Consider the following 27145-nt stretch of genomic DNA (forward strand, 5'->3'; position numbering starts at 1 on the left):
TTGTTATTAAGAATTCTTATTTAAAGCCCATAGAATAGGGTTTTATAGAATGATAGACATGTTCTATATCTGCATTGTCTAATTATCCATTAATCATTTGTGGTTATGGGCTCTTGAAATGTGACTAATGCAACCAAGGAAATTACTTTTATTTAACTTCATTAAATGTAAAGAGTCACATATGGCTAGTGGCTACTGTATTGGACAGCATAGTTGCAGAACATTGGTATATAGTAAATATATTCAGTGTTTGTTACTCAATTGTCTTGACAAAGATCTGCAAACTCAGTGTGGCAAATACTAGACCAAGAAGAATACGATCACTGTCTAAGAATTCCTTTAAGACATTAAGGTACCATTTCAAGAGCAGGTTTAATTTTTTGTTTTACTTTTGACAGGAGGTAGGCAGCACTGGCAAACACACAAATGAGAAGTTAACATGTTTCCTGAAGAAGTGGGTAGTTGGGCTAAAAATGTACTTAAGAAAGGCCTCTTCCTATTTACCACAAAGAATTGTGAGGACAAAAGGATATAAGCCGGGCGCGGTGGCTCAAGCCTGTAATCCCAGCACTGTGGGAGGCCGAGGCGGGTGGATCACGAGGTCAGGAGATCAAGACTATCCTGGCTAACACGGTGAAACCCTGTCTCTACTAAAAATACAAAAAACTAGCCGGACAAGGTGGCGGCCGCCTGTAGTCCCAGCTACTCGGAGGCTGAGGCGGGAGAATGGCGTGAACCCAGGAGGCGGAGCTTGCAGTGAGCCGAGATCGCGCCACTGCACTCCAGCCTGGGCGACACAGCAAGACTCCGTCTCAGAAAAGAAAAAAAAAAAAAAAAAAGATATAAAACTTACCCCACTCAATGTCCCATGAGGATCAAACACATCCCCTCCGAGAGTTACAGTTCTAGTCATTATCCTCTTATCAAAGGCCACTTTTTTGGCATTATCCATATTGTCACAAACAAATGTTGTTCCAAAGACAAACTCCATCGCTTTCTGAAGTTCTGGTTTATATTCAACCAGGGAAAGAGCCACATGAACGCTGTCAGGGCCAACCTGTGGGACAACAATAGATACGCCACAGTACATACTACTTCTTTTCCTTTCAGGTATTATTTTATAAACTAGTAACAACTGCTGTAATGGAAACTTAAGTAATACTTACCTAGCATTAAAATTATTTCTGAACTTTCTAAACAGCTATGTAAAACCCAAAGTTTCAGGAAAAAAAAAATTGCAGGTTTAAATACTGAAAGATCTATCGCTAAGTAAAATATTCATTAATAGCTAGTACTGGGCATCATGAAAGTTTCTGTCAATAAGGAGCCATCACCATGTTTCTAAGTGTCCATTATCAAAGTTGACTGGACACAACTTTCTTAATGATGGTACAGATTGAGTATCCTTTATCCTAAATGCTTAGAAGTGTTTCAGTTTTCAGATTTTGGTATATTTGTACTACAGTGGTTGAACTTTCTAAATCCAAAATGCTCCAATGAGCATTTTTTGGGTGTCAGAGTTTTGATTTTTGGAAAATTTCAGTTTTTGGACTTGGAGTGCTTAACCTGTAATTCCCAGATCAACACAACTATATGAAAATTTTGTTTCAATAATCAGGAATTTGGTTTCACAACAAATATTTTTTCATACAAATGAAACATGCTAGAGCAGTCATCTGCCAGTTACAGAAATAAAAACACAAGTAACAGAGTAAAAGTAATTTTAAAAATCCCTCAGTCCTCTATTTTGATCACAATGCTTCTTCCCAGCCTTTGTTTATAGACGCTACCTCTGCCATCATTTTAAGAAAAAATAAGCATCTCTTTTAGAGCTTAGTATCAGCAGTGGCAATCACAACGAAAGAAGCTCTATGTAACATATGTTCAGTATTGTTCTCTGATGTGGCAGCTACCATCAAATAGGTCTGGCTAAGGGATCTGAAGCAAAGTATTTTTGCTGTTACTTGAAATCCCAATTTCCTTCTAATGCTGGGACTTGACGTATGGCTGAATTAACTTCCTGAGCCTTCTGGACTTAATGGTGATTCTTCAAGTAAAGAAAGTACCAACCAAAACCACCACCTTTCAATTACTCAGCACTCATCCTCCCTCTCCTGATACTATACATATCAACACAACTATATTTTGAAATCATTTTCATTGAAATCTTCTGAATTTAACTAAGGATACAACATCCAATTAGTTACAAGTATATTTGTAAATTTCATAGAAATGTCTTTTCAACTCATGTACTTGGAATGTCTGCTCAATAAAAAAACTGATTACAGCTGAATGTTATGACTGACTTCATGTTTTCACAGTATTACACAACTACAATAACTTTTAAATGTATTTCCTTGTACTGATCTATTTTCTTACTAGCAAGCATGTCACTTTAGATCAGCGTCAGCAGTTGAATGGGATCCTGGTCACCTGCTATGTACCTGTACAGGCTGAATAACAATCTAGAAGAACTCTAATAAAGAAGCATCACTGCAATACTAATGAAGGCCTCCCATAATGGATGTCACTGTGGGCAGTTTAAGTATGCCTGACATAGAAACAAAAACAAAAACTTGAAGAATTTGGGGTATTTATCTAGAAGCTCAATTCTAACCATTCAGGAATCAGGAGTGTAATTTTCACCATCACCTGATAAGTCATGTGACTTAAGGTTAAAAAGGACATTCTAATACCACAAAGTGAAGTATATGAAAGGGAGTTCAAGTCTTTCAACATTTCTATTCTCTTGTCATCTAATTGCACAAGCCAACCCAATTTTCTTGTATTTTACTTTTGTGGTTCTGTATATGATTATGCTCCTCAAAATTAACGTCTTCTAACTAAAAAAAAACACACACACACCCACACAGATGAAGATTAAACATATAAATAAGACAAAATGAGACTTACAAGATTCTGAGCCACTCTCAGAGTTTCTGGTGCAATACATCTGGCTGAAATTTTATTGAGTGGAATTATGGTGTATCGACGTTTCAGTTCCCCCCTTTCGAGTAGCTTTTTACCAGTAACCTACAACACACATTAGAATTTAAAAAACGCATGTTAAAGAAGACAGAAAATTGAGAGAATGCAAGTTTAGTAGTCTATAACAAATGTTTAGTGCCATTTATCCCAAACAATCAAGCTATAATTATATATGCAATGGAACATCATTTGACCTTGAAAAAGGAGATGCTGCCATTTGTGACAACATGAATAAACCCAGAAGACATGATGCTAAATGACATAATCAGACAAAGAAAAAAAAATACTGTATGACCTCACTTGTACATGGAATCTTTAAAACAAAGTTGAACAAATAAAAAGAGTAGGATAGTGGTTATCAGGGATGAGGAGGGAAAGAAAATGGGTGGAAGTAGGTCACAGGTCAAAGCGTGCTTATTTGCAGTTGGGTAGGATAAATAAATCTACCTATTCAGAGACGTAATGTATAACATGAGGACTATAATTAATAAGAGTGTATATTGAAAATTTGCTAAGAGTAAATTTTAGGTGCTATCACACACAAAAAAGGTAACTATGGAAGGTGAATGGCTATGTTAATATGTTTGACTACAATAACCATTTCACCATGTATATGTATCAAAACATCTTGTTGTACATTTGTTTTTTTCTTTTTTTAGAGATAAACAGTCTTGCTCTGTTGCCCAGGCACGAGTGCAGTGGTGTGATCTCGGCTTACTGCAACTTCCACCTCCCAAGTTCAAGCAATTCTTGTGCCTCAGCTTCCACAGTCGCTGGGACTCCAGGTGTGCGCCACCGTGCCTGGCTAACTTTTGTATTTTCAGTAGAGATGGGGTTTTGCCATGTTGCCGAGGCTGGTCTCGAACTTCTGGGCTCAAATGATCTCCCAACCTCGGCCTCCCAAAGTGCTGGGATTACAGGTGTGAGCCACCGTATCCAGGCTTCTTATACATTTTACATATATATAATATAAGTTAAAAAAACAAAGTAAATTTGACAATGACTATGTAGCATTTACAGGAAAGAGTATGAACATTTTACAGAAGGATAACAAGGAGAACTGAAGAAATATAGATAAATTCAATGTTACCTTGATGGGAAGACTGACATTAAAAACAGGTCATTTGTTCTCAGATTATTTTACAAATTAAATTCAACTTATACAGCAAAGAGATCCCAAAAGCTTCAGATCGGTAATATGCATTCTGAGTTTCTGAGTAAGCATGAGCCTTCCTTTGGAATAGTTATCAAAAAGTTATGAACCAAACAGTTTTACCCTGTAAATATGTCACCTTAGGGGAGAGCCTTAAAACATCAAGAAAGTATTCAATTCTTTTAGCAGCACATGACTTTTCAAGCTAACCAAATTTAAAATTTTTTTAAATTAAAATCAACTTACTTCTGTGTCTACTACAACATTGTAGAGTCGTTCTCCAGCCGCTAATTCTAAAGCTGTGGTTGCAGAAGTATCTTTCACACTAATCAGAGAAGCCACAAGTCCTTTCACACAATTCCTATTCCAGTCCTTCTCTGGATCCCTGAAATACAAAAGTTGACAAAAATTTATCTTAGATAATAAAGCAGAAAAAGTTATACTTTACTCATCAAGAGCTCTTTTGGACAACACATTAAAGTGAAATGAAAGCAGAATCAGCACATGGTTTTAACAAACTAAAAATTTTAAAATGTCCCAAATGACTAGCCAGCTGTTGTTTTTACATCAATCAATAGATCTTTCAGTATGTTTCAATGTAATAAGAACAACTCTGATGTTCTAATCGCTATAATACATATGATTACTGTAAATACTCCATTAACCCACATAGCAAAACAAATTATAAGATGTAAACGTGGATATTTAACATTAATGACAGAATAACTTTAAAGACATTTTGAACTGAGATTAAATTTCCCGGATTTTAAGATTAGTGCCATCATTAGCCATTAAATTTCACAAGAATTTCCCTGCCAACATTTAAAAGATTTCAACAAATGCTTAAAGGAAAAATACCAGTGAAAGAACAGCAGTTACAACAAGTTTCATACAAAAATCTTGGTGTCGACAAAACTTTCAGACTACTTCTAGCTTAAATAAAAATGTCTTGGTTATTTCTATCTTAAAATTCAAGGCTTAAGTCTCTTACTTGTATGCAAATCGAAGATTGGGAAATCTGGCTAATAGAGCTTCATATGTTTCTTTCAATCTACCAATATCACGAGACAGCTGCCTGCGCTTTTCCAAAAGGCTTTCCTCTTTATTTTCTGAACGATAAATCATAATAAATTAAAACCAAGTTTTAAAAGTTCAGTCTACTGTTTTAAGGAAAATATTAGTAACCACTATTTCCAAAACATGCAAAAAATACAAATTTCTGTAAGTATTACAAAAGCAGGCTGAACCTTCCAATTTCTATCCATTGTCAAACATTATTTCCAACAGTAAATAACATAATTTTCATTCCAAAAAATAATATACAAACTGAATGCCTACTAATGTAGAAATACACAAATGACATTTTTGAGCTTTCAAATGATTGAAGCAGGAAATTCTCAATACTGAGTTTTCAAAAATTCAAGAGTTGTTTTATAATTAGGTTTTTTTTTTTTTTTACTAACAAACACTTCTTAATACTAATGCTCGTTAATAGGCTAAGAAATGTTTCCTACTTGCTTGCGTTCTTTATTTAAATAAGCTTTTTATCAAAAATCACTTCCTCCTCATGATCTGATTATCATGTTTTTAAAGGCAAACCTTCATAATTTAGCTTTTTCATTTCAGCTTCAAGTTTTTCTTTAAGTCTTTTTACAGCTTCTAAAGCTTCTTGATCCTTCCTGTAGCCACTATCCATCTTCTTAACTTCAGCTTGTTTATTCTTTAATTCCTGTTGAGCATGCTTCAACTTCATCTGAGCCTGTGGCAGAAAAATGCAACAGACTATAGGATGTATGAGGCAGACAGTGCTAGTAATTAAATGGCCAAAGATTCAGATTGGTTTTACTAAGAGACCTTAGCCTTAAAAATTTAATTGTTTGGTCTCCTGGATTAGTATTTCAACAAATTAGTCATTTCTCAGTATTTTCTCCTCAAAAACTACTTAAAGTATAAACTAATATACGATTAATATGTTGTTAAAGAATTTGAAATTAAAATCCATATTTTTAATAAGATATGACATATTAAAATTGAAGGATTACATCGAATAACTGTCAGTAGCTGGTAATTACAGCAAGCTAGAAATCACAACTCTCCTTCCTTTCCTTTCCGCTTAGTTGTTCATATTCGTATTTGTATATATTTGTGAGTGCTGTCTAAAAACAGTTAAGAAACTGAATTGAGCAATAAGATCTAAAATTATATAGGAAAAGAAGCTAAACTGACAAAGAAACTTAAATGCTGAGAGTCTAATAATTAAATGCTAGAACTATTTAAATTAAATGTGTCAGGCATTCAAGAGTTTATACAATTGACCACTGCTTCTTAAAACTATGAACTAGTATTCTAAAACCCAGATGGGGGTATCCTCCAAAACTGTATTTTTTCCCAGTTCCCTTATAAAATAATAGACAAACAGAGTACTTCAAAGATTTTCTACTGTTGAGAGTTCTTATAAATTTGTGACTGTCATCTCTGTCATGCCTGAATGAAAAAGTTGCAAATATATAAAGAGGAAAACCTGAGAATTAATGCATAATCACACACATTTGTGTACCTGTTTTAAAATCTGCATCTTCCATTTAAAAAGAAACAATGATATGCCTGTGTACATATATTTTTTCTGCTAGCAAAATTCTTGTGTTCATAGGACTTTAAGTTGCACTACTATGTAAAATCTGAGAAACACTGTAATAGACTGACAAGACTTTTAAGATTATGAAATCAGAGTAGGGAGAACAAAGACTAGAATGTGGGTAAATGTGAGGTACAGATACTTCCTAGAAAAATGTAAAGCTTCAGAAACAAGGTTTTAAGAACTAGGTATGATAGGCAAAGCAATGGGGAGGACAATCCTGTTTTCCTGTTAAAGCTTAAGACTTCAACATTATGATATTAACAAAAAATAAAAATAGCCAAAAAAAGAATAAATGGATTAATCTCTAAAATTCCACACAATGCTGCAAACAGAACAAAGCATTCATTACACTTACATACTGAATTAACGTAATTTATGTTGTACAGCATCTTAACAAATTAAGTTCATCAATATTTAGCAATAATATATTTGAATTTTCCTGCATTGGGCATTAGAGTTGCAGAATAACGTAAACCAACAAGTTCCTTGACACCGGTTATTTTCAACATTATGTAACAATTGCCAAAGCATAATGTGAAAAGAAACTTCTTAAAAAGAAAAGCAATCATATAGTGCTTAATGTCTATATTTACCTGTTTGGCTTCTGTCTGAGCTTTACTTATGTCATTTTTACAGGCCATCATTTGACCAGCAAAAGTTGCTTCTGCTCCATCTTCATTACTGGACAGGCCAGCGGAAACAGCATTGAAGTGCTGCTGTGCAGCCGCCAGAGCTTCAGCATCTTTATTACTTGCTTCTTGAAGGGCATGCAGTCCATCTGTTATCTTTTTAACCTCTTTTTCCTTTGCTGCTAAAGTTTTAGCGTCCTTTAGGAAGAGTTTCAAATGGAAAAATAATGTATTTCGGGAAAAACATCCACTTTCTTATATGCATATATCCTTATGTAATCAAATTCCATAGCAATTTGGAGTGAGCATAATAAAGTAATTTAACCATAACTGTATATAAATACTGAATTATCATTTTGAAATTACAGTTTTTAGAATAAATATAATTCTTACACTACTTGAAATATTTTCATTCCATGTTATAAATTAAATCCATGAGACACTGGGCTAAATAATAATTGCAGATTTAAACAAATCACTTGAAGGGACTAAAAATGAATTTCTAAAACTGTAAAACTGAAATAACAGACATCCTACACTAAGCTTAAAAGTAGAGATTTTAGAATTAAGAGCATGTATATGAAAGTATTTTACAAACTGTCAAGAGCCATAAAATTCGACCACTAAATAGTTACAGAAAAAGTATCACTATTATGTAATACTTTGTAGGTAATATTAACCAGATATCTGACACTATGCAAGATACCAGCCCCGAAAAAAGAAAATCTAACGATCTTATTTACAATGAAAGTGACAACAAATTTTGGCCCACTTGATTAGTTCATGATTCATCATTTATTAAGTGCTTACTGTATAGTAGGCCCTGTTCTAAGACACTAAAGACACAGGCTAAGTCACTGTTCTAAGGGAGCCTATATTCAAGGTTAGAAGACATGGTAAACAAACAAAATAAGGTTGGGGAATAGAGTGATAGGAACTCTTACTTCAAGAAGAGTAAGAGAAGGCCTTTGAGATGCCATTTGAACGGAAGACTGGATGAAGTGGGAGGAGTGACCGTGCAAATACTTGTGGGACAGTATACTTTCAAGCCCTTAGGAACATGTTTGAATGTTTGAGGAACTGGACTAGGAGCACAGTGAGTAAATGGTTAAGGAGCCAACAGTCATATCATGAAGCACCTTGCCGGCCATGGTAAAGACTTAGATTTAATTATATAGTTGATCCTTAAACAAGATGGGAGTTCGAGTACAGACCCACCACACAGTCAAAAATGCTTTTGATTCCTCCAAAAACTTAACTACTAATAACCTACTGTTAACCAAAGCCTTACGAATAACATAACACAATTAACTTATATTTTGTATGCTACATTATATATTGTATTCTTGCAATAAAACTAGAAAAAAGAAAATGTTAAAAGCATAAGAGAAAATACATTTATAGTACTGTAGTGTATTTATTGACACGATAAGTTTACATCATCTGTTTACAAGATAAATCATCTGTCTGGAAAGGAAGGCAACCACAGCTGCAGACCTCAATCTATGGTATATTATCAAGCAACTCAACTGTTTCTTGTAGCATCCTGACTTCTCTCTGCTTTTTGGGAGCATTTTCAGTATCACTAGTGCCACTTCCTATAGATCCCAAGTTATTCGGGTTTATGGTATTGCACTAAACATGATGAAAAATACAGGAGAACCACAAGACATCACTTTCTACTGAGCTCTGCAACTTACTGGAAACGCGAACTACTCAGAAGTAAATGATTAATGTCACACTGAGTTTATTTGAGCTCACCACCATAGCAACAGGAGGTGGCTACAAAAGTATTACAATAGTGTAGTATGTTCTATAGTTTTATGCAGTTATTTAATATTGCATCTTTACATTTGTTTACATTTCTCTGAACTACAAATAGTGCCAAGTATGGTGTTTAAGTTTTGAAAAATTTTAACTTTTTATAACAGACTTTTGTGTATTTTATTGTAGTAAATGATAAAATAGACTAGTACCTACATATATTTTGTGCATTTATGACATACCTAACTTTTTCTTAATTTTTTTTGATATTTCTAGGTCATATGGTATTTGTCTGCAAGTTTTTTCAAATTGTTGTAAACCTTCAAATAATTTTCCAATACATTTATTGAGAAAATTCTGCTAATAAGTCGATCCACGCAGTTCAAACCCATGTTGTTCCCATGTCATACAACGTACATGTAATTTGGAAACCACTGAAGGATTTTAAGCACAGGAGTGATGTGATTCAATTTATATTTTAGCTTCTGTAAAGAACAGACTATAGAATGGCAATAGGAAAAAAGTAGGGCAACTAATAAGCACATTATTGCAGTAGCCCTCATGAGAGGTGATGGTGTGAATGAAGTTGGCAGTAATGGAGGTAACAAAAAGTGACTGTATTCTGAATACACTTTTAAAGTTAACAGAATTTATTGATAGACTGGATCTAGATATTTAAAGAATGGCGAGAATCCAGAGGACTCTTAAGATTTCTGGCCTCAACAATTAGGTAAATAGTGGTACCATTTACTGACATGAGGAAAATTTAGTAACTCAGGTGGGTCTGGGTAGATGAGGAAAATTCCTAAATTCTATTTTGGAAATGTTAAGTTTTACACTTTTTAAAAGTCATCCAGGTAAAAATGTTAATTAAGTAGCTGGACGAAGAAATCTACAGTTTGTTGGACAGTCATCTGGATGTCATTAGACTAATCTTGTTCTCCCTTTCTCAGTTGTGGTTCTTAAAAATAGCTGTAGAATGTGCTAGAAAATGCAACATTCTGATAGAGGGAATGGCCTGAATAATCCATACTCTATTTCAGTTCCCTCCTAGAAATATGCATGTCTTTTCATGCTTTAGCTCAGCAACTCATGTAAACCAGGGGATCATGTGCTGACCACCCCCATTTCTCTATTTCTGTGGTACAAACCCAGGGCAGGCTGGGTTTATAGCCTGGGGTGTAAACCCAGGGCAAGCTGCTTTCTAGGGTCCATCAGCTGTATGGGGAACACACAGATGAAACTCCATCCAACACTCGTGGGAATGGCCCACCATGAAACCTAGGCTTTTACTATTACTGACTATCTGTAGGAAATAAATTTGCTTCCTATAACTTGTGCTGTATGAGTTCCATTAACACTGACAAGTTGGTAACTAGTACATAGTGAACTTGCTTCATACCATCACTGCAGTTAGTAGGGTCTGTTCTGACAGAATCATGGCTTACTGATAAAGCTGGAATGGCTTCACCCCTTCGCCTCCCTGCCCCCAGTACCCAGCCTAGGGCAGAGATATCACCCTAAAGGGTTGAGGGGCTTGGATATGCAGCTGGATGTTTTATGGAGAAGGAGCCATAATAAATGGAATATAGATGACCCCCTCAATGAATGAGCTGGCTGCATGAATTGAGGCAGAGCAAGAAACAGAAATGGGGGAGCTCGGCACATGATCCCCTGGTTGTTAGACACATGTGATTGCTCATTCCCAGGGCCAGATAGCTCGGGAAGCGGGTAGTCAGATGGATCCTGACAGGGAACAGGAAAAGAGGTACTCAGACAGTCCCTGAGGCATCTGAGAGAACCAACACATACAACACAGGCCTCATAGAAAACGAAGCTCACTAGAGGATGAGTATACAGAAAGGCCAGGAAAGACTTATGCAGCCTGGTTGAAGTGTTTGTTTGATAAAGGGACACTGTGGATCCAAATGGCTAAACGGAATAGTTTAGAGCAGGACCAAGGTCTCCAGGTCCCCACCAGAGATGGCCCTATACTCCTGCTAAGATGAGAAAAAGAAATGAAAGTAGGCTTTTCTGGAGTTCTTGGATGCTGGAGCCCACAGGACTTATTTCCAGTTTTCCTAGGGAAAAGTTAAACTGATGACCATGGGAGGGTTTCAGGCAAGTGTAATGACTCACTGCTTACCTGCTGTGACTAGATACTTTGTGTCACTTTGGGTGCTGGTGACCACAGTTCCCACCACTGAGTATGGATATTGATAGTTTGGTTGCTTGTGGTGCAGAACATCACCACCACCTGAGGAGGTATGCCCCTCACAGCTAAGAATTTGAGCTATACCAGTGGCACATATCCACCCCAACCTGTCACCTTAGACCTCATGTTATTCAAGACTTACGCAAAACCTCCTAAGTTACTCAATGAAAGCAGTACTGCATACCAAATGGAGAATAAGACACTACTTTCTTAATTCAAAACCCACTAAAGATAAAAATGTCACAATGCACTAGCCTAGTCTGGCTGATCAGACAGGCCTTTGGGGCATGAAGACTAATGGATGGTCATAAGCTGAATGTCAAGGTCACTTGGACAGAAAGCCAAGGAAGTATCCCAGATACAGTCTAACAAAAATTGTTGGTGCTGGTGACACTTACTAACAAAAAAGAAGCCCCACAGCTGGTAGGTCTCTTGGGTACTGAACACAGCATATAACCCATGTGGGTGTTTTTTTGGCCCCCTTTAATCCTGGTGACCAACAAAGCTGCCAACTTTGAACAATGGACTTTGCAGTAGCAGGCCTTAGAAAACAATGTAAAGTGGTAGCCTTGCTGCTGCTTTCCAAACATTTACAGTCTGTTAGTCTGATGCAATGACAGGTGTCCACAACCACCATGCATGCTGACCGGAGTCTATGGCAAGAGAAACTTGTCACTGGGGAGACCTAGCCTCTTCGAAGTTGAACTTTTAAGTAGCTTGAGGCAGCCACCCGATACAGCTCTTGGGATGTAACTTTTTGCTTGCTATTGTGCACTGGTGGGGACTGTGTGTCTTAAGGCTACAGCACCACATGCGACTCTGTGACTTAAACTGCCCACACTTGAGTGCTTACAAAAAAAAAAACCCTATCAATCAATTGTAGCAGGCTCAAAAGAGCTTGATTATCAAACAGAAATGGTACATTTGAAATCAAGCCCAGCTGCAACCCCAAGGGACCAGGAGGCTTCATGAAAAAAATGGCTTGCTTATTAGAAGGGTCCAAACAACCCACAGGGGATGCTTTGGCTTCTCCTCTGGCTCCCTGGGTCCTAAGATTCTGAGATGTGCCTACCAATGGTATGGCGTGATTTACTGAAAGTTCCATCAAACAAAACAGGAGGGATCCTCTTGACTGTAGCCACCATCAGGCCAATAAGTGGTCATCTTTTGACTGAGGCTGAACATGGACATTATGCTCAATGGGTCAAACTATATGCAGTGATGATGTCCATTTGGGCCACCCCATCGCCATATCTTGCTACATTTCACCAAGTCATGGGCTGTTGCCAACAGCCTAGCCATCTGGTCAGCAGAAGGGCAACTTAGTGACTGGACTGCTGAAAAAAAAATCCCCTATGTGGGCCAGGCACGGTGGCTCACACCTATAATCCCAGCACTTTGGGAGGCTGAGGCAGGCAGATCACCCGAGGTCGGAGTTTGAGACCAGCCTGACTAATATGGAGGAACCCTATCTCTACAAAAAATACAAAATTAGCCAGTTGTGGTGGTGCATTCCTGTAATCCCAGCTACTTGGGAGGCTGAGGCAGGAGAATCGCTTGAGCCCAGGAGGCAGAATACAAGGTGTAGTGAGCCGAGATCGCGCCACTGCACTCCAGCCTGGGCAACAAGATCGAAATCCCGTCTCAAATAAATAAATAAATAAAATAAAATTTAAAAAAATCCCCTATGTAGAAACAAGGACATGCTTTCTGAAAGCGACAAATATATGTTACTTATATGGACCCTGATGCTACCCTTGAAAGAAACATGTCATTTTTTTTGATAATCATATTTCACTCTGACCAAGGAACATCCTTCACTGCCCAACCTGCATGACAATGGGCATTCTCTTGTGGAATACAATGGACTTTCCATGCACCCTGTTATTCACAGGCCAATGGAGCTAAAACGAAGCAATGAAAATGGAACAATGAAACAGCCTACTCATAAAGTAATTGAAGGATATCAAGGTGGCCTGTTAGTGAGGTGGTACCAACATCTGATTAGGGCATTATGGACCTAAACACTGCACTTTAGCACAAAGGAAACACAGCACTGCAATGCATATTATGATAGCTCGGGAAAATCTGAGATCCTAGGAGTGTTAGGTGGGAACATCTGAGATCCCAGGAGAGTGTTAGGTGGGAGCACTAACCTGTCAATACACTTTTTCCAGAAGAATGTGGCAGCAAAGACCTGGAAGCATAACACCTCTCAAGCTGTGGCCATGGCGGGTAACATAAGATATTAGACATGACATCCAGGAACTTTCTGTCATAGCCCACAGTGACAATCTGGTCCTGCTAGTAGTGAACTACCCTAGCATTCCTAATGTCACAGTGTACATCAATAGACCCTAACCCCTGGCTTACATGAGAGGACATAGCATCTGTCGCATAAAAGGGTGCTAAAAATGCCGTTTTAACTTAACTGTGGCAAAATGTTATGATGAAACATAACATAACCTCAATGGGTGGGCCCCTTGGTGACGAAGGAAACACAATGAACTAGTGCAAGCCCTCTGTGTAGGAGCTTCATGAACACTTGTGTACGGGGGAATTGAACTTATGCAACTATACCACTAATGAGATTTAGCTGGCAAACGCTAATGCCTCCCTACCCATGAATGGGGCCACTGAACAGTAAAACGGGGGAAACGGTGCTATGTAAGTTTATATAAAAAGCTTGAAACCCTAGGATACTTTCAACATTTAAATGTTAGGATAGTTCAACATTCAAAAGAGATTGAGTACTGTGAGGAAAATTAGGCCAGTAAGTTGTCCTGGAATACAGGTAAAAAAGATGTTTGCCAAAGACTACATCATTTTCCAGGGACAGTGTAGGAGTGACCTAAACAGAAGATGGGCGATGTCAGGCCTGGAAAGCTGGCAGATGGTGGGATCCTGTACGTTGGGAATGCTGGGGATGCCCCTACGTATCACTCCTAGAAATGAGATATATCATAGGGCCAGCAGCCTAAAGCTGTACAACAGATTTACTCAGGACCTATCAAGAGGTTTTACTGTCTCTGGGTTTAAGTGCTTTATAAAATCTTCGGTACCATACATAACATTGCTTTTCAGCCCAGCAGATCCCTTGGGAAGGTTGTTTTAGACAACTGCTCTAAACCCGTTAGCACAAGTGGAAAGAGCGTATGTGGTTGCCAACGCTTCCTACTGTATCTAGATAAACACCTCAGGTACTGCAGAGCCATAAATACAGATCTGGAAAGCAGGTCCGAAGGATCCTTCCTTGACCTCTTTAACAACTTCATATCTGGATTACTGGGATCCTGGGCTGAGTCAGTGCTCCAGGCAGGCCTGATCATCCTGCTTGTGGTCCTCCTGGGCACAGTGAAATGTATTCTGGCTAACGGCTCAACAATACCGCAATGAGATTATGTCAGTCAGAGTGTTATATCCATCTAAGACAAACCTCCTTCTTCTTCAGATTCAGAGAAGTCTGTGGGCATAACAAAAGGACTAGTTTTGCTAGTGTGGAAACCTAGATTGGAGGATAAACTACAAGACAACTCCTTAGGTGGCACTAGACTAAGCCAGTTCTTCCCTCTCTGGCTTATAGTTCTCAAGAATAACTGTAGAATGTGCTGATAATGCAATATCCCGAGAAAGGGAGGCAATGGCTGGAACAGCCAGGACTGCTCCTGTCTGCTCCTCCAGCTGCCCTAAAACAGAATCTCAATGCTTCAGCCTAGTGTCTCATGTTATTCCAGGGTATAAACCCAGAGCAGGCTGTTTTCTGGGGTCCCTCAGCTGCTGTGCAAGTTGGGCAGCTTTTCTGAGCCTTGGGGGAATGGTTTGCAATGAATCCTAGACTTCTGTTTTCCCTTGTTGCCTATCAATAAGTAATAAATCCATTTCACATAAAATGTTGTGTATGAATGTGTTCTGTCTGCTGTCCTCAGACAAGCTGGTAACCTGCATACAATAAACGCGCTTCAGAGTTCAGGAGTTAAGCCTGCTTACAGATTTGCAAGGTATCAACATATAGATGATATTTAGAGTTACAGACCTGGATGAGACCACCTATGGCATGAACGTTTATAAAAGATATCAGAATGCTAGCCTTAGGGCATACTAACATTAAGAGATCTAGAAAAATAAGGGATACAGAAAAGAAGGATGAAAAAGGAGCAATCAGTGTGTGAAGCTTAAGGACATGACAAGACTAAAGAAAAATGAACCCAAAACAAGGCAGGTCCACATGTTTAGAGCTTTACAAAACCTTAAAAAAAAAAAAAAAAGTAATTGGTGAATTGATTTCAGTTGTTGGATGCCACAACACAGACTGCTACATCACGTTCAGATCACTTCAAAATTTTGTCTAAATTTTCTTCCACTGTTTCTTAATTCAACCATTGTATTTCTCTGCAAAAATATCTAACAGGGCAGTATAAAGAAATTATATTCAAAAAGTTAATTTTTCTTCAGTGAAAAGGCAAATGTATATATGTTCACTGGGACAACAGAATCACCCTCAAAAGAAATGCCATAAGCTCCAAAAACACACCTACTCATCTGACTATATACTTGACCCTTCTGTTACCATGGATGACCTATTTCTAGTTCTCATGAAGGTGACCTCTATACGTTAGTTCCTATCCTACTTTCAGCTACCAAAGGGCCCTATTTTAACAACTCTTCCATCTCTCTCTCCTGAACTACAAATGAAGCCTTTTCTACTGGATCTTTTCTGTCAATATAGAATTTATTTATCCCATGTAAAATCAAGCCAAAAAAAAAAAAAAACTCTTTCTTCTGTATTACCCTCCAGTTAGCTCCCTATTTCTCCTTCTTTCAGAAAACTTCTCAAAAAGTTATCTATAGTCACTTTTCTTTTTTCTGCTTTCATTCTGTGGGAGTATGAACACAATCTAATCAGGTACTCACGGATACTTCTCCTTCAAACATCTTTTTTACCTGAACTCCAGGACAACTTACTCGCCTAATTTTCCTCACGCTACTCAATCTGTTTTGAATGTTGAACTATCCCAACATTCAAATACTGAAAGTATCCCAGGGCTCCAACCTTCTTTTATATACTTACAGCCTTGATCATTTTATCTAGTCTCATGGATTTAAATAACACCTAACATTGATGATCCCCCAAAATTTGTATTTTTGCCAGGATTCACTATTCATATATTTAAGTACCTAATCAACATCACTACTCAAGATGTCTTAACAGGCTCCTCAAGTATATTACATTCACACTGTATTTCTTAAGCTTATCAAACCTGTTCTTCCTACTCTCCACCTTACTTCAATGGCTGCGCAACTTAAAATCCCAAACTGTACCCTTTTTCCCCTATACTCCTAATCCCCTTCCCTGCTTTACTTTTTTTCCACATCAGTTATCACTATATAACAAGTTACATGTTTTATTTATTTTCTTTATCATCATTTCCTCCAATGGAATGAATGCCCACAAGGACTTCTGACCATTTGGTCCAGTTGTAACCCTAGCCCTACAGCAGACACTCACTAAATATTCATGGAATAGATAAATTTACACTAGTGAGACTATACACTTGTCTACAAGTGGCACTAGTGGCACATTAAGCTCACTTACTTCAACCATATTTTTTTCCAACTCTTTGCGTTTGCTTTCTTCACATGCCAGATTTTTCTTCTTGAGATCAAATGCACTTTGAGATTTAGTATTAACTCGCTGAGCCTCTGCAAGAGCATCTTCTAAAGATCGAAGTATACCTCCAATTTCCTGTAATAAAATGCAGCCAAGTCAGCCACTTATATAAAATCTGTTCATGTTGTCATTTTATTGTATGAGTTCTGTATCAAATACTTTTTTATAAGTTATTTCATTATCTTACTATAAGATTAAGAAATTAATACAACACAATGCCCACTGAATCCTAAATAGTTACTATATATAATGTAGTACGTTTTTCACACAGTATATTATCGATTCTAATACATATGTTCAGACTTCTAATACATATGTTCAGACCTTATCTTTTCTTTTTTCCAAGTCTTCTATTTCATGATTAAGTGCTTTTATTTTTTTATCATTCTCAGACAATTCTTCCTGCAGCTTTATAACTTTATCTTGCATTTCTTTTAACTCCTCAGCTGAGCGTGCTTTGGTATCTTCAGCCAGCAAAAACTGATAAGCGATATATAAACGACTCAAATGTTCTATTTCTCTCATCACTTTTTGGTACTCCAAGTAAGAAGATCTTTCCTGAAAGAGAAGTCACAAAAAAAGAGTAACTCAAAATTGTATTAAAAAAAAATTCAATTACGCAAGATGTATCAAATTTCTCATTACATGATATAACAGATTTTGTCCTGTATTAAACAATTATAACATCTTAAATTGTAGGCTACTTTACATAACATTAGAAGTCAGGACTTTTAGATAGCATTATACCTTCTCTAGTGAATCTTATTTGGCTACTTCTTCTAACATATAATTGGGCAGCTGAGTTTAACAAAGAAATATGGACATAAAGTTCATAAACTAGTGTTAATAAGTCTGTTAAAGACAACTTACACACCCACCAATGATACACTATTACATAGATTCTGTAGTAGTATTACCAAGAAGCCTACTCTAATATTCTTGGAAGCACTACTACAAGCACTTGCTCCCTCACATCATTACTAAACGTGATTCCCAGAAGGACCTACTGGGACCAGACAAAATAATAACTAAAATCCTTAATTTACACATAAAAATCAAATTCAGAATGATGAAATGATCTGTCCATGTTGTTAGATTTAGAAAGAAATTGTGGCAAAATCAAGTCGAGGACCTAAGTTTAAATTCCTGATCTAGTGTTTTCTACTAAATCATGCATACAAAAAGGGTACCTTCAAGATTACAATTTTTCCAGTAAAATCTACACTACTATATGGATTCACAAGATAGCTCTGAGTAGTACCAAATTTCAATGAGCATTTAATAAATTCCTAAATGGATATCTTTAAAAACGTTGTTTGGCTGGGCACAGTGGCTCACTCCTGTCATCCCAGCACTTTGCGAGGCCGAGGTGGATGAGCCCAGGATTTCAAGACCAGCCTAAGAAACAACTAGAAACCCCATCTCTACAAAAAAAAATAAACTAGCAGGGTGTGGTGGCATGCATCTATAGTCCCCAGCTACTCAGAAGGCTAAGGTGGGAGGATCCCTTGAGACTGGGAGGTGGAGGCTGCAGTGAGTTGTGATCACACTACTGCACTCCAGCCTGGGCAACAGAGTGAAACTTGTCTCAAGAAAAAGAAAATGTAGCTCATAAACGCATTCTTTCATGAAATACTGCCATGTCTTTTGATGTCAGGAGCAGCAAAGATTATAGAGAAAATTCAATCCTCTGTTTCAACACCTTCTGCTTACAAAATACCTTGACAGCAATAATTATAGTGATAGCCCCTCTTATCCTGGAAATTGTTCACTCTACCAATGAGGGTGTCTAAGAGTGCCATTATCTTTAAGAAATGTTGTTCCAGTCAATCCTATTTATCTAAGAAAATCCAGACTTGCTTAGCTTCAATAAAGTATTAAAATTCAGCATAACATTTTCTGAAAGTATAAATATTACTCTTCAATATCCTATGACTCAGTAGATAAGTATATAACCTCTGCAAGCAGAAGGCTCAATTATGGACTGCCAACTCTAATTCCTTATCTCATCGCAGGAAAAAACCCCCAAGAAATGGTATCACCATGTGTATGATTTTGGATACATCGCTGACTTTGAAAGACATTCTAATAGATTATCCTCAAATATACAGAATATACCTCTTTTAATTTTTGAATGGTTGGAGTAATCTCTTCTTCAAGTATCTGGAAAACAAAGAAAAATAGTATTTTCAGCATGTAAAGTACTATTAAAATGTATTTGAAAGAAAAGTAGCATGGATGGCTATGGAAAACTGAACCAAGAAAAAAATTTTTCCCTCTTTACAGTAAAAACTCTACATGCAAAATTACATTCTTCTCCAAAAATGTTTTATACGAATTAAATTACCGTCTTAATTTCTTTCAGCTTAGCCTCTTTTTTTTCTATAGTTTTCTGTGCAGCTATTTTTTTGTATTCATACATCCTGGTTCCAGCTGCTTCTTCTATCATGGATAAAATCTGGAATGAGAATTTTATTAACGTTTAGTATCCAAGACAATGTGTCCAACTGGAATTTACATTGAATGTAACATTTTTGTCTTGACCTCACTAAACATCTTACCAAAATTTGGCCCAAATGAACCATTAAAGTTAAATACAGTAATTTCACACAAATCTTTTCCTGTAGGCTTATTCTGTAGGAATGAATTCCGACATGAAACACCAGTTGAGTAAGACTCCTTTACACGATCAAAATCAATTTTAATATCTGGGTATAGTGCCAAATATTACACAAATATACAACTGTCTTTACTAATCATTCCTAAACGTTTCCAAAAATTTTAATAGTATTTAAAGATTGTCTGAAAGATTAAATATCTATACCAACTATTTTTAATGTCCATAAATAGTACTCTTACCTCTGGAGGTTTCATATTTAATACTTTTGTAATTCGGCCCTGAAAATAAAATGGAAACTTACTAAGATAACAAATTACAGAAAATGTTTATCTGTACTGCCATTCATGTTTATCTAGACTGAAGCTGCTTTATCTCAATATACCAATCTTTGGGGATCTTTCCTTTATAATTCTTCCATGATTCTAGAATTTTGGAACTTTACTGTTAACTTTCTCACTTACCAGTGATACAAATTATGGAAGTTAGGAAATGATACAAATGAAATAATTCATTAAATGATACAAAGTTAACAAGGACCATGTTTCTGAGACAGTTAACATTCATAAGTAGAAATATTCAATTTTAAAACAGGTAAATATAAAAAGAAATTGTGGCATAATTAATAAACTTTTAAAATTTATTTGCATAATAACCCTCCAGGATAATTCACAAAACAGATGACATACTTCTACGCTTCAAATAAAATAAAATATTTTATATCAATGCCAGTAAACCATTAAATTCATTCATTACCAAAAACAAATAAAACAAAACACCTGCATGCCCAGGTCTCAGAGAATCTTATTACTAGAATGTAGATTCACTTAAAAGTAAGTTTTCAACTTTGAAGGTGTGTAGTGGAAATATTTTTATTTTGGTCCCACTGAGATGCTCCCATTGACTTTACTGTAATTCTCTCAAAGGATAGCTGGATGGGTCAAATGACATAATGTAAATGTAAGATAAAATCAGCTTTTACTCCTCACTTGTATAAGTCTCTAAATAAGCAAATTATTCAAACTTTTATACTTGAAACATTAAGATGCATTAATCTAATAATTTGAAAGGACATATTATGGCTTTCTTTCTTTTTTTTTTTCCAGTTAACATGTATTGTTCTTTTAGTGACAAAATAAAAAGTCAAGAAAAATCACTCCTAAACATTCTAGAGGAGTCAAAGGTCTATAATACGGTAGAATATATCACTGCAAGTAACTAAACCACATTTCTTAACAGATGACCAGACACAGCACAATAGTAAATAAAAAGTATAAAATCCAAAACATATGGTACTTTTATTTTAACTGCTTAAATGTAAAAAATATCAAAACTGTTACAAAAGTGACATAAAGACCTCAAACAAAATACCTGCATGATGAGAAAGTGAGGGTTGTTAACATTAAGGCCAACAGAACAGAAGAGATCCTGTACTCTTGTGTTGTTAGCATTGACTCCATTGATTAAATATTTATTTCTACCACCAATAACCACCTATAAAAGAAAGCAATTTTTAAAATATTCATGTACATGCACACCTGGTGCTAGGATAAATTACTAAGCATATTAGCTTACGTTTATTTGTTCTGTCCAACTAGCAGTAAACAAAACCAATTCTGCATAAATAGTGGAACATGTATGACATAGCTAAAAACACTAACTTGAGTCAGGACAACTGGTGTTTAATGCAAGTACTTTTGCTAACTAGTTATGTAATTACACACAAGCCTCTTACCCTGGCCTGCACCAGACTAGGTCTCCAAGGTTACCTTCTAGCTTTATGTTTCCAAGTATATGTAAAACATACTTTCCTTTCCTAGCTACCTTCCTTCTGTAATTTTTCTACAGAGGCTAACTTTCTCTACTTTAAAACAGGAATAGACGTCAGACAAAGTAGCTTGACATCAATTCTTGACAAGATTCAAAAAGCTATTAATAAAGACATGATTTGTGACCATTTAAAAGAAAGGGTAATCACAGAGCTTCAGTATGGTTTCACTAAATCATCTCAGACACCATACTCTACTATCACACTTAAATTGTCATTTATTGGGTATGATTGTCTCATCTACCAGATTGAGGTCCTTAAAGACAAGCTCTGTTTCTCATTCTTCTAACTACATCCCAGTACATTCAAGAACACCCAATATACATCAAGTATTTAATAAATATTGAATAAATATTGGTTCATTTCTTTTCCTGACAGGACTACTAGTTTGGTAGTTCATATACTAATGTATTTGAAGAGACCTCTCTGACAAAAACTTTATAATTTTGGTGAAGATACAAGTTTATAGCCTGAATGAGGACAGGAACAATTAGGTAGATTATTAGTAAGAGACTTAGTTCCTAAAGGATAAATATTTGATGGATGCCTAATGACATAGAACAAGATTCTGTCCTAACCTAGCCTATATATTTTTTTTTAAATCAGAGGCTTCCATTAAAATAGAGGAGAAAATCTGTAAGTGATAAATGCTAAGATGGACAGTAAATGGGAATTGACCACATTTTTAAAAACAAAGCCTTGGGCTGGGCACGGTAGCTCACGAGGCCGAGGCGGGCAGATTACAAGGTCAGGAGATTGAGACCACCCTAGCCAACACAGTGAAATCCTGTCTCTACTAAAAATACAAAAAAAAAATTAGCCGGGTGTGGTGGTAGGTACCTGTAGTATCAGCTACTCAGGAGGCTGAAGCAGAAGACTCTCCTGAACCCAGGAGACGGATATTGCAGTGAGCTGAGATGGTGCCACTACACCACTCCAGCCTGGGTAACAGAGCAAGACTCTGTCTTTCAAAAAAAAAAAAAAAAAAACCTTGACAAGCTGAAAACACTGCCTGACTATATTAATAATATATGTAAAAAAAATGCTCTACTGGGAAAAATAGAAGTCGAATATCTAAAATGAAAGGATAACTCTAACTAGACCGATTTTGGCACACTCAATCTAAGGTGTCATTAAAAGATAGATAGATGAATGCAGGGGCAGGGAGGGAAACTGGAGCATACCTGGTATAATCAGGCAAGTGAAAGAACTAGGAACAAACATCAATGAAAGACCTGGCAGGATTTCACTTAGAACTAAAACACATATACTTGCAGATCACTTAAACACTGAAGTAGGGAATAAGTCAGATTTGCTCTTAGTGCTCTGAAGAGGATTAGGATTAATAAAATTTGAAGACAGCAGACTCTGACAAAATTTATAGGGGTAACTTTCTAATAAGACCTGTCCAAAAACAGAATGGGTTATCGCAGAAGACTGCAAGATCTCAAGTATACAGGTGTTCAAGAACAGCCAAAGAAGATTCAAGTATGGTTTAAGATTTCAGCATAGTTGAGTGCTTATACCGGATGAATAACTTTTCAGTTCTCTTTCAGTTCTCTTAGTGATAGAGTGTGCATGATCAAAATTTTAATGTAAGGAAGATATTAAGGAATCTAGTCAGAATTTAAGGCACCAATTTTGCTTATGAACTTTCTCTAGCACGTTTTGCAAAGGCATAGGGCCAAAAACCACATCAGACATAAAAGGTCTTAAGATATCGAAATGTTTAATAGCCACTCACCTGCCTTGTTACTGTGATTTCATCATGAACCTCAAATCCTAAAGGACTTTGCTTTTTGTCAGAATTATCAAATGTGATTGACACAGAGGCTTTGGTAATACCAGCCTGCCCATTTTTGTAAACTAAATCTTGTAAATTAGAAGCTCGAACCTAAAATAAAAGAAGAAAAGTGTATCAATTACAAAACTCCCTACTGTACAAAGCAGCACTAAAAATGAATTCCTTGCTGTAGGAAAACCTACCAACATAGTGTCCACTAAGCAGACAAGGATAGGCAGCTGCATCCTCTGGCAAGGAAAATAGGTAACAACCTGCAATGGGCACTTTTCTCTATAGAACCTTTTCAACTCTGAATTGAATTGTTTCCTATTCATTTGTTAACAAAAAGTTACTTTGCAAGATACAAGGAAAGACAGTCCCAATGATTTTCACTAGTCATTCAACCCATTAGCAAGATTTGAAAAGGCATCATTACACAGGGTTGAAAATACTCTGGAATGAGACTACTTTACAGTCAAAAAGCCTGAGTTTTGAGGCATTGTTACTTATAAACATCTCTAACACAAACATCTCTATGTTTCTATTTTCTCATCTAAAGGAGTAATAATAGTTTCCTTTAAAGGTGGCAGTGAGGTGTAATTTACAAAAAGTATAAAAACACAAATGAATATTGGTAAGTCTCCAAAGTTCAGTGAGGATTCTCCTGCCAACTAAAAATAAATCAGAAAGTTTACACTTTACCTGAGACAGGTTGGAGATGCCCAGCAAAAAGCAGATGGAGTCCAATATGTTTGATTTTCCACTACCATTTAAGCCAGTGATAGCATTGAAGAGCGGGTCAAAACCATTGACTTCGGTTCTCTGAGCATAGGACTTGAATCCCTCTAGAATAATTGACTTAATATGCATTTTCGATACTGGCTTGGGTCAGCAAACCTCTGACAGGAATCACACAGGCCACAAACCAGTTCTGTACGAAACAGAAATACCACCACCTAAGTGGAATGTAAACCTGGAATCATAATGAACACGAGGCAAAAACGGTAATGATAGGGTGACAGAAATAAAACAGCCACTTGACAAACTATCTTGTCGGATGCAAAGACATCGTTCATCTACTCAAAAATATAACAGAGTTAGCCACTATCTGGAAATTAAACCATTCAACTGGGAAGTCTTAACTATTTCTTACACCTGTTTTTCCAGGCTTGCCTTCTACTTTTATCATACTCTAGCTAACAAAGACTACGGATTATTTCATATCCCCTTATCTTTGCCCATAATGTGCTTTTTTCTGATACTGACATAGCTTACTCTCTACTGCACTCACGTCTTTGCTCAAATGTCACCCTACTGGAGTCCTCCCTGACCCCCCTGTGTCACCTCTCCACACTCCTTCACTCGGCTTTTTCCTTCATGGTACTTAAAACTGATATTAGACGGTCATTAATTGTCTGTAAGTTCCTGTAGTATCTTCACCTACGTCCATCATTGCATCCCCGAATTGTGCTTGACTCCGGGAGGAGGGGAAGTCATTTAAGTATTTACTAGGGATGGGATGTATCTCATATTCTCCAACGTCTTGCTTTTACTCAGGCTGTTACTTCGCTTCTTCAGGCCTGTCTACACCTCTTCGCCCTACTCCAAGGCCGAATAGGAACTAGCCTTTATTTCTAAGGATCACCTAAGGTCCTCCTCCCCATAGCCCCCGCGTCCCGCCTCCCGCCAGGACGTCTAGCAGGGCCCAACCGGCCGTGCTCACGCACACGCCTCACCGCTGCCTCAGGCCAGGGCTTGACGCACCCCAAAAGCTCCTCCGGATCACAAAGGCAGGGAGCAGGCCAACTCTCTAGCCGCGGCTACTACGAAGAGAACTTCACCATAGCGGCTACACCACCTGCCGCACCGCTCTCAACACCCGCGCCGGAACTATTTATTCCTTTGAATTTCGGCGCGAGCAAAGGACCCCCACCTCCATTGCTTATTTCCTGTGCTGGTGCCTAGGAGCTGCCTGTCTTTAGGGTTCCATTTTTCCCCTACACGCGAAGGATTACAGCCGCAGGGAAATGTGGAGTCTCCATAATGGCAGCTCCGGGGACTCCCAGGCGCGGGCCTGGGTACTACAGGAGCAGGTACTATATGTTCACACCGGCGTCCGGCACGCTATGGTCAGCCCCACACCTCGGCCCCGGGTCCTCGCGCTTCGCCAGCCCCGCCCCTCCTCGGGCCCTCTAGTCCGCGTTCGGCGCCCTGCAGACTCCGCCTTCTCGAGTCCTGGGCGGTGTTCACCGCGGCTTACTCTTCTTCACGGAAAGCAACAGAGTCAGGAGGTGGAGAAGCATTCTTTGAGTGTTCTTGTCGGTTCTGTTTTGGAAGCCTCAGAATCTTCTTCGGTTGGCTCAGATTGCTGCAAAGTAAAAGCTGTATTTCGTTAGGGCCGGAGAGGCACAGTCCTTCGGAGGACTCTGGCCTGCGTCCTGGCTCCCTCCCGCGCTGCCTTCGGACCTCGCCGAGCCTTTTTATCTGAAATTTTCACGTCGGGAAGGGATCGTAGTCTACTGAGAGCTGTTCTGAGCCCAGAGGACAAGTTGTGTGGTGCTAAATAGCTGTTCACCTCCCTTAACACTGGAAAGCGTTGTAATGATAAGCCTACCTAACCTGTCAGGGATTTTTTCTGGAAACCTTTTAAGACAGTTCATATTTATTGAGTTCTGAGTGTTAGGCTATGTTCCAAGGGGCTTTTTAAAATCCTTGTAGCAACCCAGTGAAATCAGAAATTGCCCTCGTTTTATAAATGAGTTAAATGAGTCCAGGTAAAAGGTTAAACAGTTTGTCTAGTAAGCTAGGATTTGTTCCCAGTCTGGTTCCAGATTGCATGCTTTTAAATACATACTAGGCTCCATGCATAGAATCTAGTACTATTCACCAATCCTGTTAATTGGTATGTATTGTTCTTTAGAAAGCAAAAAGGTGTCAGCATTACTTACGTTTCCAAGCACGTTGATACTAAAGAGTTAGGAAGGGTTTAACTCCGAATGGGTATGGTATTATTCTAGGTGAGGTACAAAAACATGGTGTGGACAATGCCATTTTGGGATGGCTTGATCCTTTTGGGCTTCCATAACAATATCATAGACTGGGTAGCTTATGAACCACAGAGGTTTATTCTTCACATTTCTGAAGGCTAGAATGTCACAGAACGAGGTGTGTCTAGGAAGGGGTGCTTTCTGTTTAGTGGATAGCACCGTCTGACCCTTCTACCCTGTCCTCACATGGTGGAGAGGCAGAGGCCCTCCCTTGGGCCTATTTTATAAGGGCCTTTCCTTTCTTCCCATTCCTCACTTCCCAAGAAGCCACTTGCTAAAACCATCAGTTTGGGGTTTAGGATTTCAAAATGTGAAGTTTGAGGGACACATTTAGACCATAGCATAGGGCGTGTTTTTAAAGTTGCTTTCTTGGCCCTGGAATGGCAATGCAGTCATCTGAACTGGTCTTAATCTACCAGGAATGGGCCTAAAAAATATTTCTCGTTAAGGGAGTAAAATAAGTTTTATGGTTTTTTTGTTTAAGAAAGGATTCATTTATTTACTCTGATATGCTTACCCACTTCTGTGATGTCAACCATGGGTAGTGACCTAACATTAATTTACTTAAGCAGATATCTTTGTCTACCTTGATTCCTGCATCCCCTAGGCTCCACAGCTATTCAATTGTATTGATTCTGTTAACTCTTACACATTTACTTTCAGCTGTATCTCCTTCCTTTTATCATTTTGTGAGTAAAGAATTTTAATTTGCCAACAAATCCTAATGTGGACGTAGTCAAGTTGTGAAATAAAGTGATTTTTGGTATGGAAATATGTGTGAAGACAGACTGTTAGTCTTTGCACTTTAACAACTA

General features: G+C 37.6%; 1 protein-coding gene across 1 annotated transcript in view; it reads right to left on the reverse strand.

Annotated features, from left to right (window-relative positions):
- Nucleotides 1–24937, reverse strand: part of SMC2 (structural maintenance of chromosomes 2) — a 45522-nt gene extending 20585 nt beyond the window's left edge. Inside the window, exons 1-16 of the mRNA XM_011950999.1 lie at nt 24696–24937; nt 23986–24216; nt 23245–23394; nt 21044–21166; nt 19915–19953; nt 19403–19513; nt 19174–19218; nt 17380–17613; nt 16981–17130; nt 7373–7606; nt 5741–5900; nt 5133–5250; nt 4388–4526; nt 2914–3033; nt 854–1057; nt 641 (exon numbers count right to left, since the gene is read on the reverse strand). Coding sequence (XP_011806389.1) covers nt 641; nt 854–1057; nt 2914–3033; nt 4388–4526; nt 5133–5250; nt 5741–5900; nt 7373–7606; nt 16981–17130; nt 17380–17613; nt 19174–19218; nt 19403–19513; nt 19915–19953; nt 21044–21166; nt 23245–23394; nt 23986–24153 — 1996 coding nt within the window. The 5' untranslated portion in view covers nt 24154–24216; nt 24696–24937. The remainder of the gene's footprint in view (nt 1–640; nt 642–853; nt 1058–2913; nt 3034–4387; nt 4527–5132; nt 5251–5740; nt 5901–7372; nt 7607–16980; nt 17131–17379; nt 17614–19173; nt 19219–19402; nt 19514–19914; nt 19954–21043; nt 21167–23244; nt 23395–23985; nt 24217–24695) is intronic.
- Between the last annotated feature and the right edge of the window lie 2208 nt (nt 24938–27145).

The sequence above is a fragment of the Colobus angolensis genome, unplaced genomic scaffold (genome assembly GCF_000951035.1).
Source record: "Colobus angolensis palliatus isolate OR3802 unplaced genomic scaffold, Cang.pa_1.0 Scaffold313, whole genome shotgun sequence".
NCBI lineage: Eukaryota > Metazoa > Chordata > Mammalia > Primates > Cercopithecidae > Colobus > Colobus angolensis.